This window comes from Ischnura elegans, chromosome 7 (assembly GCF_921293095.1).
Source record: "Ischnura elegans chromosome 7, ioIscEleg1.1, whole genome shotgun sequence".
In the NCBI taxonomy this organism is placed as follows: Eukaryota; Metazoa; Arthropoda; class Insecta; order Odonata; family Coenagrionidae; genus Ischnura; species Ischnura elegans.
The window spans coordinates 90456986-90478029 of NC_060252.1; the positions used below are offsets into that span (position 1 = coordinate 90456986).

General features: G+C 39.0%; 1 protein-coding gene and 1 long non-coding RNA gene across 2 annotated transcripts in view; one reads left to right on the plus strand and one right to left on the minus strand.

The window, feature by feature from the left end:
• The window catches only part of LOC124162026 (serine/threonine-protein kinase MARK2-like), a 102911-nt gene extending 82685 nt beyond the window's left edge, over positions 1-20226 (plus strand). Inside the window, exons 4-8 of the mRNA XM_046538353.1 lie at positions 2988-3194; positions 7238-7379; positions 8576-8775; positions 9508-9660; positions 18219-20226. Of these exons, the coding sequence (XP_046394309.1) occupies positions 2988-3194; positions 7238-7379; positions 8576-8775; positions 9508-9660; positions 18219-19773 (2257 nt within the window). The 3' untranslated portion in view covers positions 19774-20226. The remainder of the gene's footprint in view (positions 1-2987; positions 3195-7237; positions 7380-8575; positions 8776-9507; positions 9661-18218) is intronic.
• LOC124162029 lies at positions 7274-8567 on the minus strand. The gene is made up of 2 exons (XR_006865474.1): positions 7849-8567; positions 7274-7421 (listed from the first exon to the last, which is right to left on the minus strand). It is a non-coding gene; the product is annotated as an uncharacterized LOC124162029 (long non-coding RNA).
• Positions 20227-21044: the final 818 nt, after the last annotated feature.

Below are 21044 nucleotides of genomic sequence, written 5' to 3' on the forward strand. Positions count from 1 at the left end.
GAGTTAACGACCTTGTTTGCCGATCGTCACCTCAAAATACCACGCAACACCATGTGTACGCAGATAAGGTCCTCAAGTGCCAATCCCGGGGGTTAGACAACATTAGGCATGGGTTCATGAAAATGTTGGCCCTGCCGCCAACATCGAAGACTATTCCCCAATGCAAATTAGACGCCGAGTCAGCTTAAGTTAAAATCGTGAGTCTCCGAGGATATCTTTTTATCATTATACTCTACAGTTGATATTAATTTTGCACTTCCTTATTCTTGGAAGTCTACTTAAAACTTTTAGTGACTAAATGGCGCCATGTATGCCATCGACGGGGACTCCGCCGCGTTAGTGAAGGTCTGAGCTTGACATTGAACGGAATTATTCCCATTGCTTTTCTTTCCGAGTGGTTTGCAAAGCGATCGGAAATTTGTCGAGTTTCAAAGTTTTCATTCCGACGAATGACTACGAAGGCTCATCTCGTCGAAATGAAAATTTTCTAATGCGACATATTTCTATTGCGTTGTAAGCCACTTGTAATCAACCCCTCGTAATGACAACCGATCAGAGTCCAGCACTTCCCTTTGGAAAACCTAAACACAAGCTAAGCCCTCTAGGATTGCGGTGGAATACAAGTCCACGGTTTCGCGCTAACGGTTATTCCGTGATCAGTCAGATAATAAAAAGTAAAAAATAAATATCTCATCCGGCATGGAGCGAAAAAGAGAAAAAGCGAAGTCGTCAGCAGCGCCGCGATGCCTTTATCCATCGGACGCCAAGTACACACTTCGTAGCGCACCCTCTCCTCTCACTTGTTTTCCCTTTCGAGCGAGGAATCCCAGCGAACGGCAGCCCCCCGCAGAGAGAAGGAGCCGCACATGCTCGGACGGATGGCGTTAACCTTTGGTTGGCACGGAAACCTTTCGAGTGAGCGCCCTAGAGGAGGCCCGCTTCGGGTTACAGCAGATGAGAGAGCCAATTGGAACGACGACACCTGCTTCCGGAGTAGTGGAGGGAAGGATCTCAACGGGCGCCAGCCATTGAACAGAAAGATTATGCTTAATTTTCAATCCACCATCATCAATTGCCCTTAACATATCATTTTGCGGGCAGTGATTCATTTTTTAAAAATCGAATGCAGAAAATTTCATTTACCATCAATTATCTCGCAAGTCAGTGGTGTAACTATGAATATGCTTTAGAGTGGGATGAGGGCGAACCCCACTCAGGCAACTGGGGTAACAGGAAAATATTGGAAAAATGATATACCTGGAAATACATTTTATATATTTTTGGCACTTAAAATTTAACTTGTGATTTGTGAATGTGATTGTGTAAAATTTAATTTAACTTTAAAAGCAGATGCAGTTAATAATTGTCAAAACTAGGCAATAATTTAAACAATTTTTTTATTTCTCCGATACTTAGGGGGGATTTACCCCCTAAGTATCGGAGCCCCCCCCCCCCCCCCCCCCATAGTTACGCCACTATCGCAGACCAATGACGATTGTGGAGAGTTATAAAAATTAAGATTGCACAATTTTTCCATTATTTGATTCTCGACCTGTTAGTGGTGAAAAATCGACAGCCATTAAACTTTGGCAGATAAGTTGTTGACGTCACTCGCTATTGTCGAAAGGGTAACCTTCTCAGCTACCCCTCTTCTCCTCGCATCGTTCTCACGTATTCCGTCTTGCTTACATTGTTATGAGCGATTCTTTCCCTCTCTATGAACGGTTCTCTCTGAATGAGTTTATGACCCGAAACTCTAATGGCATCGCCAACTCCTGAAAATTGGGCGACCGCTTTCATAATTTTTTACAAATTTCAAACTTACTAGAGAATGAGGGAGATTTTTTGTAGCAGTGAGTGACTTATCTTTCCCTTTTATCCACCGAATTCTTTCAATTATTTGCGATGAAAGGTTTGAATGAACGACCCCATTATAACTATTTAGATTTTTAAACTTTAGAAGTTTATGCTAAAAGAGAACAAGCCACTCCCTTCTACGAGTCGTTTTTGGATGAATTCATGACGTACAACTAATTTAAACATTGCGCTATAGATTGGAAAAATTCAGGGCATATTCATTTGACCCTTTTCAATGAAATAGGTCTGCATGGTCAATTATCTATAATAAACCTGGTTCCAACATATACAACATAAATTGAGTTACCTCTTGAATATAGCCGCTGCAACAGCCACTTCAGGAGTGGGTCAGGGGTTATGACCCTTTTCTCAAAAAGAGAATTGTAACTACCCCATAAAAAATGCAATCCATAGCAATATTACGTCTATAATTTCTTTCAAATAGACTAATATCTTCGGTCTCAGTGGCGTAACTAGGAACAAAATTTGGGGGGATGGTGGGCAACTCAGGCAACGGGGGTTGTGGGAAAAATTATGAAAAATGACACGTTTGGAAATAGATTTTACATCGTTTTAGAACTAAAAATTTGAGTTTCACACATAACTCCGCGGGAAATCATCACATCGGGGAGAACAAACACAATAGTTTAAAATATTTTTTTTTACTTCTCCCAGGATCTAACCACCCTCATAGCTACGCCACTGTTGCGTCCGAATTATTGCCAATAAGTTTGCGTATTCTAAAGCGTTTAAATTTTGAAACACAGAAATATTTTTTAAGAAAAATCAATGCGCATTTATCAATTCTAATTGAATCCCTGGATTCCCAAATACCGCGTCACAACGACAGGAGCTGGGGGTTGAACAGTTTTTATGCAGTTATTTGGAATAACTAGCAGCTGCGTCGGCTTATCTTTTTCAAAATTATGTATGTTACGACTACGATCATTTAATTCTAACGGAAATTCGAAGAGATGACGGTAGGGGGTAGCTTTGACGAAGTACAGAAAAAGTCGTTCGTCTCAAAACATTTCTGAATTTGCTTGTGTTGTTTTGGCCTTCACGGCTTCAATTTCCAAGATATGCATCTTCTCACGGCCGCCTATTTCTCTCTCTCTCTAATTCTAAAGGGGTAAATTCGGCACGGTTTACCGGTGCCGCGAGAAGTCGACGGGCTTGCAGCTGGCGGCCAAGTACGTGGCGACGCCGAGGCGCGAGGACCGCCGCAGCGTGGAGCGGGAGGTGGACATCATGCGGAAGCTGCAGCACCCGCGCCTCATCCAGCTATACGACGCCTTCGACGCCAACGGCAAAGCCTTCTGGGTCATCCTAGAACTGTTGAGTATTGACTCTCGTTCATCACCATCGCATTCCATCCGTCATTTCCTTCCCAAGGCTCACTGTCAATCTATTCAAAGTCTACTACTACTGATGCGTAGTTTTCCGCGGCGTTGTCTAGATGATGTCTCCATGCTTCTGGGTTTCACCGCGTGGATTTTCTTTACGACAACAGTTTCTCCGGTATTCCAACCGGCGTCTTCAGATCGACCTGAAACCCAGAAGCATGGAGACATCGTCTACTACTACTATTCTTTCAATTGAATGAATTGTGATATATGGTGCAAAAACCGCGGATTATGCAGCGGCGTACCTTCACAGCATCACCCGCAAGTGGACGTAAAGTGAGAAAATTCGAAAGAGGAGATATAAAATGCCTTGACCGGGATTCGAAACTTGATTTTCCTAAATACAATACTTGATGGCACTTCATGCCTGGTAGCATGGACCATCTACTCCTCAAAAGCTAATAAAATTCTGCAAATGAAGAGGATACCTTGGCTGCTCATAGGGTAGAACATCTGGCGCGGGGAGATCTAGGATCGAATCCCGGTGAAAGATACCCTAACTACCTCTTCTCGGGCATTTTTATTAGCCTACCTCCATGAGGTAAATTTATATGGTGTATTTTTCTTTTTACCTCGGTCCCCCTTATTGAACTACGCATTTCATACCATTATTTATTCTATCTTTGAACCCAGTTCTCTTCCTCTCCCTTCCCAGACTCAATACAATTATTATTACAGTAATCTATCGCTTAAAAGTAGGTTTACATGATACATTTTAGTAATCAACCCGGCCAGTCCCCATTCCAACTCCACATCTCTCTCTCCAACATTATTATTCTTCATTATATCCATGAAACTAATTCTCCCATTCCCACTCATTTCAATAACATTCTGATTTTTAAGGGTTTACATAGTGCAGATTACGAATGACTCCGGTCATTCCCCCTTCCTTCATTGAATAATCTTCTCAAAAATACGCATTATTAGTCTTCAATCCATCCAATTTCGGGGTTCCATCCAAAGTGGACCTCAGTAGTCCTGTACAAACTGAAAGTTCTGTAAACTAGTCAAATTCAGGAAATATGCCACATTTACGAGTACTTGATATTTCAAGACAGACGTGGGTACCACATTTTTCTTTCTAAAATTAGCCATCTCCTATTTAACTTATTCCGGTACATGTTACGCAGCCAAATCATCCAACAAGCATTCCCTATCTAGTATGCACTAACGCTGGCGCTGTGCGCATACCTTCTCATTAATCTACCACCTACACGTCCATCCGTCAGCTTAAATTAAGTGAAAAGGCGTCCCTGGATAAATAAAAATTCTACGGGAGGGCTTCCGTCTTTCCCACCGCTACGCAGATACGTTGAAGTTGAGGATTTCTTCCGCATACTCGCTTTTTTCCACTATCTCCGCCAACGTCACTCCCAAACTTCCGCCACGCGCAGGGAGAAACATCCCTCGCCCGCCCGCGTGACGTCACATTAACGTCACTCGGGAATCTTCTTCCACGCTAGCGGTGGGAGGGAGGCGCAAAGCAAGCAGACATGAATGACTCAGAAATCCAACCCTTCCCCCCCAACTTCTCTCAACCACGTGCAACACCCCTGGTGATTGGAAGCGACTGACTCGCCACGGTATGAGCGTAGCGTGGGTACATAGCGGAAGCAGTGTGAGACAGGGCCTCACCCTCCGAGAAAATCACACGATCACACAGTGAAGGAGGTATTCATCAACAAGATTGGACTTGAGAGAGGCGACGGGATCGAGGCCTCAGAGCTACCTTCCTCCGAGCAATATATACTAAGGCCCAGTGGCGGATACATAAGGGGGCGCCCCCCCCCCCCCCCCGCTTAGCGGGGCCGTCCACAATGCCGAGCATTGCAGAACCACAATTGTTCCTTTTTTATATCACAAGAGAGCATTTTCTTGTATAAACGTTTAATCAGTTAAAATGAAACTTTCTTAAACTTTGCATATCACTTAATATTTTTTTTATTGCGAAAAAGGTAAAGGTAGCTCAAGATATCGTTTGTGCCCACCCTGAGTTTTTTCTGTATCCACCACTGCCAAGGCCGCAGACAGGGGAGAACGGTAGTGAAATGTAGGTGGATGGAGGAAGGAGAGGAGGGCGAAGATAGAAACCCCTCCGAAAATTTGGGAAGATACTGCCGTTAGTGCACCTACCTCCTCAAATGAACCAGAAAACAACTTTTTTTGGCAGTGCCCTAGTCACATGCGGCTTCTACTAACTAGAAATGTCCGAAACTAAAAACCCTCTGAAAAAATCACATATTAAATGAGTTATACATCAACATGATTGAACTTGAGAGAGATTAAGGCGTAGTAATCGAGGCCTCTGGGCAGTGGGGTGGCCAGGAATTTCATTCGGGGGGGAGGGGGGGGTCCAAATCCGGGGGATGGGAATATTTGAAAAACAAGGTACTAACATTGAATAGACTAATAATTAACTACGTTAATTTTAATACTTTCCATAATCGAAAAAATCTTCATTTGTCAAAGAAATCTTTCGTAAATTAATGATTTTTCAATACATATTTTGTTTTCATTTATGAAGGCTAGTATTTGTGTTTTTATATTTCGGGGGAGGGGGGGTCCGGACCCCACCGACCTCCCTTCTCACTACGCCACTGCTTCTGGGCTAACTTGCTCCTAGCAATATAATAATAATTTTAATTCCTCATAATACAATCATACGTGAAATCAAAATAAACAAAGACTTGGAATTAGACACGCGTTGAGACTTTCGCCTCGGTTTAGGGTTGCTGAATCACTCATTTACAAATACATAATACCAAATTTTAAATTTTACTTTGGCCTGTGCTGCATACATATTTCCTCTTACTCACTTCCACCCAACTCTTAAGCTTCAACTATAAACTGCAACTTTAACTTCAACTATATCCCAAGGTGGTAGCAAAGGGGGAGAGTAAGGAAAAGTAGGGGAAGGGAGAAAGGCCAGGGAGTTGAAAACCCCAGAAAATTTTGGAAGATACAGTCATTGGAGTAGCGTCTTCAAGTGAACCCCATAAAAACTTTTTCTGGCAACATCCTTGACTTATGCAACATCAACACACTAGAAAAGTCTGATGACTATAAACTCCTTTGACTACCAAGCAAAAAAAGTAGCTTTATGGGCTTCAGCTACCCCTAAAAGCCCCCCTCATGGCAAATATCCACAATACATTCACTGAGGAGATCACTAGCCCAGAGGCACATATCCTCTGATACTCCATTTTTCGAGGTAATATTTAGTAATGTCTTTCCATAACCAAAGATGAATTTAACTTTCAGTAGTATGCAAACAAAATATAGAGCTGATTTCATGAAATGTTCAGTTTTCCAACAAGAAAATTGAAAACTAAAGATCAGTACAGGCAACCCACTTACCACCATAGCTACCCTGAAGCAAATTTCTGGCTATGCACCAGCTACCAAGCTACTACATTGACCACCAGCATTGACTGCATTAACTTCAATGCATACTACAGAGTACATTTAAAACCAAGGAGATCTGCGATTATGTATTAATTTTCAACTACACAAGGCTATTTTCACAGGAATTCAGTGAATTAGGATCAATAAATATAAAATTCAAGGCTTTTTTTCCAAGTATTTACCTACAAATCATTATGGGAAACAATAAATCCATTTAAAAAAAGCACACTAATGAATTTCCTCACTGAAGTCAATCAGTCAGAGAAAATGCTTGATTAGTCACCTCCTGGAAGTACCTTACCAATAGTCATAGCAATGAAGGGAATCAATTTGACTCAAGCAAACAGTCAACAACCATAGCTAATAAGAAAAATTTACTCAAGATGAGAAAAACTTCATCCAATATTACAGAGGAAAAACTCAGCTACTTTTACTAACTTGCAGTCACAGTTCTAGAAAGTAAAGCATGTATCAACCAAATTGATCAATATTTAAAAAATTGCACCATAAGGGTTCACCTGAAGGCCTTCATTTCAAAGTGTAATCAATCATATGTTTTCTCATTTCAGGATTGAGGGAGGAGAGCTGTTTGAGAGGGTCATAGATGATGATTTCATCCTCACAGAAAAGGCATGCACTGTTTTCATGAGGCAAATCTGTGAGGGCATCGAGTTTGTTCATCGCCAAAGTATCTTGCACTTAGACATGAAGGTTAGCGCACATTTTTAAAGGACCACACCACCAGATAATGCCCTAAAAATAAAAACTACAATACAATATAGAATTTTAAACAATATTCTTATATTATATGTAAATCTATGCATAATTGGTGAATTCTGGATATGTACTTTCTTTAATCCCCACACACTTTCACCAATGCCCTTTGTCCTTAAGCCATTCATCTACTTCAATTACTGTGTGTTGGATGACATATGCATAGAAAGCTTGGAATTCCTCTTTCAATTAGTAGAGGTATTTACGCTCAGTAAATTATTTACCTTCCATCATCACAGGCAATCAAAATGAATGAAAAACCTACTGATAGACTATAATAGAAATTACTTTACTTATCAATCTACATGACTTTGTTAAGATGAATTGACATGTAACAGTAAGCTATAAGTTCAAAAAATTTTTGAAAGTCTTACAGATATAAAATTGCAGATTCAAAATAAATTACCTCATTTCTTTCAAAATTCTCAAGCATCTCACAATACAAATCATTCTCATCATCTTTGATAATAAGTAAGAAGCTCCGTAGAGTCTAAGACCTGGAATCAAATTTTTTTAACAGAATTAGGAAGATGAAAGGGAAAGATAAAAACAAAACGATTTTCATAATTCAGCAATTCTTTCATAAGTTTAAATAAAAAAATATGAAAGTTACTATCCACACTTTACAAGCTGATGAATTCAATTGAGTTCCACTTGATTATGTAACTTGTTGATGGAGAACTGCTCATTGGGGGAAGGAATCACACACAATGGCTTAAACAGCATAAAACCACCCAAAAAAGGAATAGATGAGAAGCGCTGACCTGCGTAGCCAGTGCGTGAAACATCATCAACTTGTCTGCGAAAAGATCAAGCAAGCTCCTTTTCCACCGTGGGTATTTCACAAAATACGTGACAGATGAAAAAACACAAAAATTGTTTCTTTACTTTTAAGACACCTCCACAATCAACTTCACAAAAAAATTGGTGGGCAAGCCCATAAGGATATAAAAGTTCAATATCTTAGATATTTCAGTTGTAAGTCAACTCCCTCAATGAACTCATGAAAACATCCAAAATGGGAAGCATTAGCAATTTTCTTAAAAACAGCCAAAAACATAAGAATGCCTAGAGAAATAAAGAAATTATTTCTCATAAGCTGTGGTAACTGATATTTTCTTTTTCTTTTCCAGCCTGAAAATATACTGTGCCTCACAAAGACAGGGAATCGGATCAAGATAATTGATTTTGGGTTAGCCCGGAAATTTGACCCCACTAAGAAACTTCAAGTTCTTTTCGGCACCCCAGAATTCGTTGCTCCTGAGGTTGTCAACTTTGACCAGATCGGATATGGTACTGACATGTGGTCCGTGGGAGTCATCTGTTATGTCCTGTGAGTACACAAACCTAAATACAGAATTAAAAATGAACCACCACAGATATTTCTTGCATTCCTCAAAAATTATTGGAAAAGTGGCACCAAAAAAACTTTTGCAAAGGCATGACTCTGGCAGGAATAAATGATTACCCTCATGATGTGAGAGAATTGTCAAATTGTATGCATGAGTGAAAGGATACCAACCACTTTATTTTGCTTTTAACGCTCAATGCGAATTCCTAACCCTCCTACTAAGTATGTACATTTCAGTATTTATTTAAAAGTATGTATGTACTTGTCAAAAAACCAGAGACAAAAATTATAGATAACTTTTTAAATTTTAGGCAGTTATTTTCCCATACAATACCGCTCTTTAATAACTCAGTCAACAGACAAATACCGTATATGTCTGAATATAGTCCCCCGTTTTTTTCCAGAAATGCCCATAGTAAAAGTAAATGGGGGGACTATATTCAAATCGTATTTTTTTTTTAATTTTCCCGAAACCGAAGCCTCAAAATTAGGGGGGGGGCTATATTCAGAGGGGGACTATAATAGGAGAAATACGGTACAATTTCTTAATGGGAGCACTATATGGATGAGATCCAGTTCTCCTAACACACTACATATGTGTATTTATGCGAGAATATCACTGAGAGAGGAACTGAAATCCTGATACTAATCTGGATGTGATGACTCTCATAAAAAAAAAACAAATCCAAATAATTTTTAAATTCATTTTTACAGCTTATCTGGATTATCGCCTTTCATGGGAGAGACAGATGTGGAAACAATGGCCAACGTAACCATAGCAAAATATGATTTTGAAGATGAAGCTTTCAATGAAATCTCAGAAGATGCGAAGGACTTCATTAAAAAACTCCTTGTAAAAGACAAAGAGTAAGTATTCTGTGACACATCTACAAAATTATTTCACACAAAAGGTACCTACAGTTAATTTTAATTTTGAGTTTCCTGCAATATCTTTAGTCATTGTAAACCATGTTTTTGTTTGGTTATTCCCATGCATAAAGTTCAGCTGACATGGTACTGTCACCCTAAGCCAAATTCTATATACATTGGTTTATATTGTTAGTCACACCAACAACTGGGTCAGTGATCTAAAGGGTCACTGTAATCAAATGGAAATCCATAGACATACAGTTCAAGCAGGTGCATATGAAGTTGCATGCCTTGAGATTTAACAGTCTAGGAAACAGGAAAAATGTATAGATTTTTATCTTAATGATGCAATTTATTTAAGTGAACTCCTAAATAAGCACATTTCTTGAAACCAACACAACCAGCCTGAGTAAAGTTAGCCTCTCTTCTCCTATGTATGTATATCTCCACCTAACAATGTCTGAAGATGCTATAGAGTTACCGATATTGGCCTAAAGCTTGGTTTTAGGTCCAAACTTAAGAAATCAACTACAGCCCTTCAATCAACCACATTTAGCTAATCCCTGGATGTTTCCTACCAAATATACTTGAATATTTACCAATAGCCTTAATTAAACTTCCAAACTCTAAAACCTAGCTCCCTGAAAACCTTCTATTATTTCTAGCCAAAAATTCAAAATGAGTCAAATGATATGCTCCGTACTTGGATAAAATAAATGCATACCCACTCACCTATGGTATAGGACAACCACAATACTTACTTCATTTATGCATAGAATGTTCAAACACAGTACAAACAAAAAATTACAAGAGGGGACTTATAAGTTATTAGAGGTAGAGAGCTTATGAGGTAGAGAGCTAATTAGCTCTCTACCTCATAAGAATACACAAATATCTAATTATAAATATCAGAGTAACAAAAAAGCTTCAAAACTTTCTAGTTATGACATACACAGAATCAAAGAGGGCATACCTTCAGTAATACACAAAAAATGCATTCACTCTTATATAGGTATGTAAATATGTAGATAAATGCCTAAAAAGTTTAGTTACCAATGTTCAAACATTTTCTTAGAGACATGTAGCTTTTGAATAGCTTATTCAAAAGTTGCAATCATAATTAACAGAAAGATATTTTTAAGTAACAGTATGCTAAACTACAAATAATAATAATAAATCTGCATGCAAAAAGATGCATTGCCAGTGAAATCTTGAAAAAATCCTATGAAACAAAAAAGAGATATGATGGCAGGATCTTGCTTACTATTTATGAGGTTGGTAGCAACCTAAGCCATATAGATTATGATGCAAGGTCACAATAGGCAAAAGTCGCTGAACCCTCTTGAAAATTCAATGAAAATGATTCATTTTCTGATTTTTGAGGGATATTTGATTTCTGATTTTGAGGGAATTTTTCCTAATGATCTCTGACCAATGTACCTTCCAAGAGGACATGCTGGAATAAGGCATTATACAGCCAAAATGATGTCTGCAGGCAGCCCCTAGCAATGACTGAGCCCTAGTTCCCTTAGCCCAGTTTCGTAGTTTGCCTTGACCAGCGACAAAGACCCATTTAACTGCATTGTATATAGCTGCAATTTATGCTTTTAGCTCTAACATTGGTGCAGTAGATTTTTGTAGAATAGTACAGTGATTAACACATGTGTGCACATCAAAGATTGTAGTGAAAATATGTTGTGTGTACAGAACTTTGCTGCAAAACATCAAGATGAAGTAAGAAGATAACCATCAACAAGATATCCGTCACCATGTTATTCCTGATCATCTTATTCATTCATAGCACTTCACAAACACAATGGGGCCACAATGACACAGAAAAGGGTTTGAAACTTTAAGTAAAATGAAGCGATTAACCTTTCCTTAATCCTAATGAGTTGAAATCAAGAAGAAAAGTACTTTATCGGCAAGTATTCATTGATCTTCTACTGCATCAACTTCATAACCATAGCCAATGTTTGGATGGCTCACTAAAAGTTGGTAAAGACTTAATGCACTCTATGAGAGCCATGAAAGTAAGAAGTCATTATTGTTTTTTATTCAAATTCAAACACCTCTGCAAACAGTCATGGCTAATGGCCGCCAAGGCTAGAAATTTTAGTCATGCATATGTATTGTAAAAATGTACTTGGTGATGCTACATAATGTGGAGTAATGTCTCACCACTTCATCTATTGACTTATTTGAAATTAATAAGTATGAAGTTAGCACATGAAAATTGCCTGTAACAATTTCAATTTTAGAGTGGAATGATAGAGGAGCATAAGAATATCATAGCTTTGAACAGATACCTATTGAAAGTGCCACAGCTTGGTAGAGCCAAAAATTGGTCATCTCAAGCTTAAGTAGCATGATCCATTTGATTAGGTGTATACAATTCTAATATTGCTCAAGGATTTGAGCAATATATTATCAAGACACCAGATAAAGAATAAACAATTGAAATGAACTTTCCAGTGACACAACGATGTTGAAAGTCACTATAATCTATGCATAGTAGGCTGTTTTTAGTCAATATCCACTAAATTTTCCTTCACGTTTCCATTCAAGTTGTCTGGCAGACATATAACAATCAAGTTTAGCAAATCATAGCATTCCAACTGGAATCAAAATAGAAAGCAATGCCTATTCCTTTCCAATTCTCTTTTAATTTTGATCTTCAGCCCATCCGTATCTCCTCACACAAATCCAGCGGAAAGGAAAAAGGAACATGTGAATAGTGACTTAGGGCCGATTCACTCTACGGACAGTGACAGACGGCACCTACAAAATATCAACAATTTCACCAGGCTATAAATCCAAGAGGACAACACAATCAAGATTAGTCTTACACAAAAGTAATAATGGTGTCCACGGGGATTGGACTACTTCATTCATTAGTCTGAATGGTAACGAAAATTTTAAAATAAAAAAAATAAAAAATGACCGACAACCATCAGCATGAAAGCTCTGGTGAGTTTCCACCAGCACCGGAATGAGGAGTTTTTTCTGGAGGGGGCTAAGATCTTTTTGGCACCCCAACCCTCTGATTCCCCCCAATTTCCCTGCTCCCCTAGCACTAAAATATAATACATTTGTAAGCTATATTTTTATAGATACTGTGGATGAAATTACACACACTACTTTTGCTATTAAGAAGTTTTATTAAAATTATTCCTTAATAATTTATAAATTAATAATTATTGTTAAATAATTTAAACCTTGGGCTGCAGGAGCTCACCATTTTAGCACCCAGCCAGTGCAGATGAGACCCCCTGTGCAGGGGACACCCCCTTCCACAAGGGCTGGTCAGGTAGAGTCAAGCCCCTTAACAATCCTTAATGTGAGGGAAAGTACTCCAGTGCAAGACATCCAGGTTGCAATAAAAAATATGGGTAAATGCCGCAGTCAGCGTGCAAAATGTATGAAAAAGTTCCTGCACTCTTAGGGTTAATTGGAAAAATTAAATAACATTTTTCAGTAAACTTTTCAAATTTTGCCGCCTGGGGCACGTGCCTTCTCTGCCCCGCCCTACTTCCAGGCCTGGCTCTGGCACATTGAAAAAATTACCTCCAGATGCTATTGACATTGAAGCCTACAGTCCGTCCACATGATAAATTCCTGGGTTCAGCCTTTGGGCAATCCCAACTAAAATACTTGCAGGAATGGGTGGCCCATAGTAAGGAACTTGCTATGACTGGGATTATCTCTACTCTCATCTATCAAAGCCAATCTTCAAATTGAAACATTGAGAGAGTGATTGAGGACACAAGCAATAAGCTGGCTTACTTTGACTGCAGAAAAATGCCACAGGATACCAAAATGACAAAGAATCATAAGTCAGCCAAAAGCAACTGATAATAGGTCAACATTCAAGCTTTTCTTTCTAGTTACATAATTCGTTAAGCAATCAATAAACCATGGAGTATGATTCTCATAATTCTGACTTCCTACTTCCATGATAAAAATTCCACAATTCACAGGCTGTATATATTTGGTGGAAATACTGAACAAAGATGAAGCATGAGAACTACTCAGCATTCATATTCACAATCAGGCGTTATCCTCCAAAATTTCAAAGATTCTAGCTAAATATGCCAAATGCATATGCACACCAAATAATTGAAGCAGTAAATATGCAGAGCCAAAGCTAAATATTTATAAGTTACCAACATAAGAATTGCCGATCTAAGATAAGTTTTTCATTGTGCTACTTTAGCAACACCTAGTAGAAACTGAATGCAAGCAGGTGAGCAGACAACTGTCACCGAGATGCCTAACAATTAGTATGTCTGAATAAAACATATATGTATGTGATCATAGCCCCACTCTATCATTACCTAACATTAGCACCTATGTAGCCATAATAGTTGGAAAAAATAACCACTGCTTCTTAGTCAGTACTGCAGAAATATGTAGCATAAACACATTTTCCATTTTTGGGTAAAAGCATCTATAATTAGTAGAAACATAAACTGTAGTTGCACCAGAGTAATAAAGTGCATGAATTGAGCACCTGCATTGTTTGAGTTATTCTGCACTGTCTGAAAGTAAATATACTGGTGCGACTGCAGCAAGATCTGGATGATACAAGGTCAGTTATGGTCATTTACTCATATACAAATTTGATGGATACAATTCACTATGTGTCATTAATTTGATAAGTATGCAATAATTATGAAACAAAACTGTATGTAGAACAACCACTACCCATCATATTTCCATCAATTGAAGGAGACTGGTAAGTGATGTATTCATGTACATGAAAGCAATAAGGCATGCTATATGTTAACTCACTGCAATGGGTGCATTCCATTCATTGACACACGTCGACCTGCGTCGCGGTTTTCGTGTTCCCTTCTATCTGTGTCGCCGACTGTTGTAACACAAGCCAACAAACGATTACGCGCAGGAATTGGAGAGTTAACAATAGTTTCCGTGAGCCGACACTAGTCAACGCGTGAGTTGCATGAATGGAAAGCACCCAATGAAGACTACCAGTAGTTAATTCTATATGAAAGCTGACAAAGTGAAAGCAACAAAATTTTACTCCAAGATACAGGGACCTGAGAAAACGTTGTTCTTGATAAGCATTTGTATGTACCATGACGTGCCTTTCCCTACTCAACTACAGAAATATTATAGATATTCCAGAAACTGTTCCTCTGATTATGATACAAATATTTAACAAATACATTAAGAGTATTAATAATAAAATATTCAGTGCCAAGTTCATCAAATACCTGACTCCTGATGAGATGCATATTGTTAAAGAAATTCTTAATGAAGATATGAATTGAATAAACATGAGGACCACTTTGAATTCAAAGTAAATAAAAGTATTAGATTCAGGATTCATCATCTAAATTTGAGTCCTCATAATAAATGAAAACAAAATCACATCAAAACAACAGTTCAATGGGGAAAACAAGGACTTAGCATATATGAATTAGTTTCTGTTTTAAATATATTTTGCTATGAATGTTTTAAACAATATTTTATCCTTCATATTTATCCACGTTAACTCGAGGCTAGGCTCACACATTTAATGATCTGGCCGCTCATGTGATACATGCTAGAGTCACTGCTGGAAATGAGTGTAGAAAGGGATTGTATTGATCACAAAAATAGAGCAATGGAAATGAGCTATTGTTGTCAGCAAAGTTTGAGAAAGAAATGGTATGAAATAATCCAGATCAAAACTGTCAGTTTCCTAGTATTCCTTAGCGAGGAAGTATCAATTCCACTCATCCAGACATATGTTGTCTATTTTCCTAACTTATTACTTTTTTAAAACATAGGATACTGTCTTGACATTTCCATGGCACATTAAGTAGACCCTTATCAACATTTGCACTAATCCAAATTGCAAAATTTTGACCATGGAGATAATTATGAAGTAAAATTTTCATATTTGACAAGCAGGTAATTATTGATTAGGGTCAACATCATATACCCTGAGGATTTCAAGCTGATGATGTATGCTTTCAGCAATTTATATATACAAGGAATTAATTAGATTAATTAATTAACAACTCTAGGGGACTGAAGATTACAAAGAAAGTTCACTTTGAATCATGGGCATACCCAGCGAGGGGCAGGGGCAGCAGCCCCCCCTAGAAGCAAAAATCGTAAAAGTCTTAAAGCAAAATTAGTACTGAATTGAAACGAAAGCATTCAACAAATTTTCTTTAAACCCACTAAAAATGATATGTATTACTATGCAACTAAAATAAAACTATTTTTTCAAGAAAATAATCTCATAAACTAATGTCACAACTTGATTTGCCCCCCCCCCCCCTCCCTAGACCATGGCTTGCCCCCCTCCTTTTTATGATCCTGGGTACGCCCTTGCTTTGAATAACTTATACTGAAATATAAATTTCTTTTTGCTTGGAAATATACAATTCATAGTTTGAGTTTATTTATGTTAAAAGAACTACCATCCAATGGATCGCAAATATGAACACACCATAAACATAAACCTAATCAGGTCATAAAATAATTCATTATCTTCTTAGTACATAGACACTGGTAATAAAGTGGTGGTCCGAACGTAAAAGCCTCAATTTCTGATGTTTCAATTAGCTATATGTTGAAGTTTTTCCAATTGTTAAACATTGATTTTATCCCTCCAAGGATTTTTTGCACGTTCCAAGCATTGCCATAGAGTTAATTTAATTAAGTTCATTTTTCAATTTTCATGATGAGGATTGGCATACATTAGAAATACATAGAAAAAATCACTCTAGCTCATTGCTTAACTTTAAATATGACATAACAATTGAAATTTTGTAGAAAAGCATAATTTACCCTCATAATTTTTTATTAGCCATGTAATTTTTTACCAACGGTTTTCATTCCCAAGGACACTTTTTACCATCATTTCAAAGTTTCTCCAAATGTAGTTATTTGACATGATTTCTTGATTGGCAAAAAACTCTTTTGTGACAAAGAATTTTGAATCACAGTTCCAGAATCAAATGAAAAAAATACATATTTTCATGCAACTCTACATTTTGAAAACAGCTGAGAAAAGTAAAATATTAGCAGAACATTGAGCTATGTCATCAAAGATAGTCAAATATGCAGTGCCAACAAATATTAATGAATACCTATTCTTAATTAACTCTAATCCTTCATGTAAAAAGAGAGAGTGAGTGTTTCCAGAATGCAAATTAAAAATGAAACATTATGGTGACGAAGGACTAAAAATATTAGCTGAGGTGGTAATGATGATATAAGCACTCTTTGGTGAGAGCTGAATATCAATGAAATGGAAGATCAGCAAGGAGTAGAAATGAATGATACCAACTAAACTGAACCTTAGACAAAATATCAACAACAGGAAGCATGTCGGTGTAATAAAAGTACTTGCAATACTGTGCAACTTTTGAGGGCTATAAATAATATAATAAAATATAGATATGTATATGTAAAACACTTCAAAAGAGATATGAAGAAACATTTCATGTCTCATGAGCACAGTCTGTTGCTATGGTCTAATAAAAAATGACAACTCCATTCTTTTGCCATGTATTAGGTAATTGTTTTTCATAAAACATTCCTCCTTCCAGTCCTGGAGGTAAAACATTTACTGAAAAACAACTTCTACAAAGAAGCAATTCCAGAGGAATGGAGCAGTCAATTACTAATTGTGAAAATCTCAAAGCCAGCATCTAATACAAATTTTTAAATATATCTACCAAATATCTGAATAATTCCTGCACAGATTTACTGTCCGACTAAGGAAGGTATCGATAGATATTGCAAAGTCTGCTAGTGACTGCTATCAACAAAAGCTATTGAGCATAAAGAAAAAGATGTATTTATTGCACGTTATCATTCAGTATTAAGCACGTATATGTAGTTTATGCTGAGAAAGCTACAGTCCTGATTTGACATATATTGCATTGAGTTCTCAAAAAAAATTGTACCACTTTTTCCGCGTGCTGAAGACCAGAAATCCAGAAAAACCAGAAATACAGAAACCCTTTGGTCCCAAGCTTACCGGATTTGAGGTCCTCAACTGTATAAACTATCATGAAGTTTCCAAAAAATCAGTTTGCATCCTCGCTCAAATAGGAGAAAGCCACAGAATTCGGGAGGTTTAGGATCATTCGCATAATTTCACACATGGTGAAGGTAGTTCTGGATACAAATAGAAGACTGGAGGTGAAGCCAAACTAGTACTTGGGTGATCATAACTCAATATTGAGGAGGGAAAACCAATTTGCAATAGTGATAATGATGACCCTAGCAGAGACAAACCTAGACTATAATTACACCAACCAACAGCCATCACTGCAAACATTTCTCATAAATAAAAGAGATACAAATTATAAGCTGTATAGACAAGAAATGAATTACTATCCTAGTCAGCATATCTAAAGCGTAAGTATGCTTTGGAGCAGAGCTCACAAATGCATGGTCCAAAGAGTTGCATAATTCTGTTTTTCCTCACAAAGCTGTGAGAGCTGTGACTGCATTAAAATTTTTCCGAGTGACTAACCATGGGTCTTTTGTCTCCCTCCCCCTCTCCTCTCTTCTACTTCCAGAGTTAGAATGTCCTCGACACAGTGTCTCGAGCACTGTTGGTTGAAGCGGTCGCCCCCACCTCCTCCTTCCCCAAGTGCCATCATCGTCACGCCAGAGGAGTTAGACGTCACCAAAGACAACCTGCGCTCCTTCGTAGAGCGATGGAACGAGCACCCAGACAGTCCTTACGTGTTCGACACAGCCTGCCAATCCATCTGCCCCCTGACCCCGTCCCCATCTTTCCTCCTGCTCCCATCCCCATCCCAGCATTCCCTACGGGGTATGTCCCCGTCCCCTTGTGGATCACTCTCCTCCTCACCAGACTCTGTCCTTGAGGCAGAGACCCACCTCCCTCCTCCACACCCACCAGTGCCAGCTCCATCGCAAACCCTGAGGCCCCCACCAGACGATCCCTACTATCACTACGCCTTTGACAGGAGGGGAATACAGCCACCGCCATGGTATATTGACAGACTACTGAATGAGAGAAGGGCTTCTGATAGCACATGTATAGTGGCCAGGAAGAATCTTGGTGGAGGGGAGCTACCGAGGGTGAATCTGGTGGATGAGATCCGAAAGCTTTCTGACAGGCTTTTTCAAATGGCCTCGAGGCAGCATATCCCCACTAACAGTGAAGATGATCAGACCCTGAAAGTGTCCTCACCAAGTATCAACATCCAGCCACATCAGACAAAAGATAGCACTCCTCAAGTTACAACCAACAACACAGCAACCAGTCCCCAATCCATAAAGGAGCCGATGACTAACAACAACACCACCGCCACCAACAATGATGTCCCTTGGAGAAGATCCACCTTCCTGGCAGGTCCACTCAACAAGAACTCTTCAAGCGACATGGCAAACGGCACATCCAAAGAGACAGATGCCTCGCGAAGGCCCAAGTTCAAAATCACGCCCTTTGCGCGAGACGTTCCCCTTGCTTCCCCTCCAAGTTTCTTCCCCAAGGCTCAGAACAACTCTACTTCTTCGTCGACTCCCAGTTGGGTCAGGAGGGACTCCTCCTCTGCCTCATCGGACCGGACAGATGGCAGCCAGCCTCCCTCCTCACGCTGGGGGACACCCAACTCAACCCAACAGCCTACCAGCACAAGTCAGACATCGGGTCCTGTCCGTCAGGGGCCGTCGCGTCCTATACGCTGCCCCTCATCCTCCTCCTCTTCCTCCTGCTCCAGTCACTCAGCCCCTCACTCCCCAGTCAATGCCCCAAAACAAATCCTGCCCATGGCAGAGCCTGACCTGACCCAAGACCTCCTTGCCCACCTCCTGACACAGCCCTCTGGCCATGAGGTACTGAACTCAAGCGTAAATTCCTCCACCACCCGAACCAGCACCACCAAAGTGATTCGCTCGGAGGAGCGCAGTCGCAAGGCCCTCTCCATGGAATGGTCACAGGTTGAGATGACCATGGAGTCATTAGGGCAGAGGACCATGCGATCCCTTGCTAAGTATTTTGAGCCAGAGTCCGAGGAGGGCAAAGATGATCCTCTGAAAGATCACCTCGGGCCAAATGAGAGGCAAACGATAGCCCGAAACCTCTCTCAGTTGGGAGTGTAAAGACATTATGATACACGGATATATGCAAAGGGAGGCTGGAGTTAAACCTTCCTCCTTTTTGTAACAAATGTGTGTACAGAAAGACGTGATGCTGATGAGTGCATGAGTGTGAGCATGTGAGTGAGTGACAGGGAGAGAGAAAGAAAATCAGTTTGAAATAAGGTCCAAACTGATGTAAAATGAGAATATGAGACTCTTCCTCCATTCACTTCTTCCCATTGTGATTTTGTCCTCATCCTACACCTCAAAACACTCTTAAATCTTTTCTGTCCTTTACGTGCAGCCAGAGGATGACAGCTCAACAAACCTTGACACACCGGTGGTTTGATGAGGCACCAGTCCACACAACCTTGAGCAAGAAAAAACTGAAGAGATATGTGATCAAGAAGCGGTGGATAAAGGCAGTGAATATGATAATAGCACTGAGGAGGATGGGTGCAAGACTGGACCGAGGCATATGAGGAAAAAACTCAACAAATTTTCATGAGACAATATAAAAATAAGACTTTTCTGTTTTGTGTACATATTTATAAATAATGTGTAAATTTGTTATTGAGATACTTGTCCCAAAAAAGTTAATGGATGCATTAATATGGTACAAACAAAATTAAAAGAAGACAATTATGTAAATAAGAAACAATGCACTGCATGTATAAAGTCATCTTAAAGCCAATACTTTATATGTCCATGTTATTACCAAATAGTTAGAGATAATATATACTTCAAATCTCCATTAGCATACATAAAGAAGATAGTGAAAGCAGCTCAATATAAATTTTAGTGGGTGCAGGAGTACCCTTTTACAATTATGAAAAAATGATCTTAAGAAACAAAGGCTTTCCCTTCCATTAACCTGCTTGGGGACTATAGACTTCAGATAACCAAAATATTGTAACAGTGAGAAGGAGAAAGAGCTATATCTCCTATCTATGCTCACTGACCTGGTGAATCCTTAGCCACCGAGCTCACAGAAAAATGAGTTCACTGACATAGAAGAGGATGTGGCTAATTTTCTTTTTGTTAAAACCTTAAGTTTCACTTCAGCCAAAATCTCCCCTGAAATATATCACCCGATGCACATGAACTCCACTGAAAGTTGATACAAGAATAACACCACTGGGATAAAAACTCATCTAATAAGCCATTGGTTTGATAATAAAAATAGTTTCCAAGCAAGCCCATGACAATGAGGTACCTATGTGTATTGATACATTCCAATGAGTTATGCTGGGCCTTGGAGAGTGGGAGGCAGGATACCCTGTCTGGTAGAT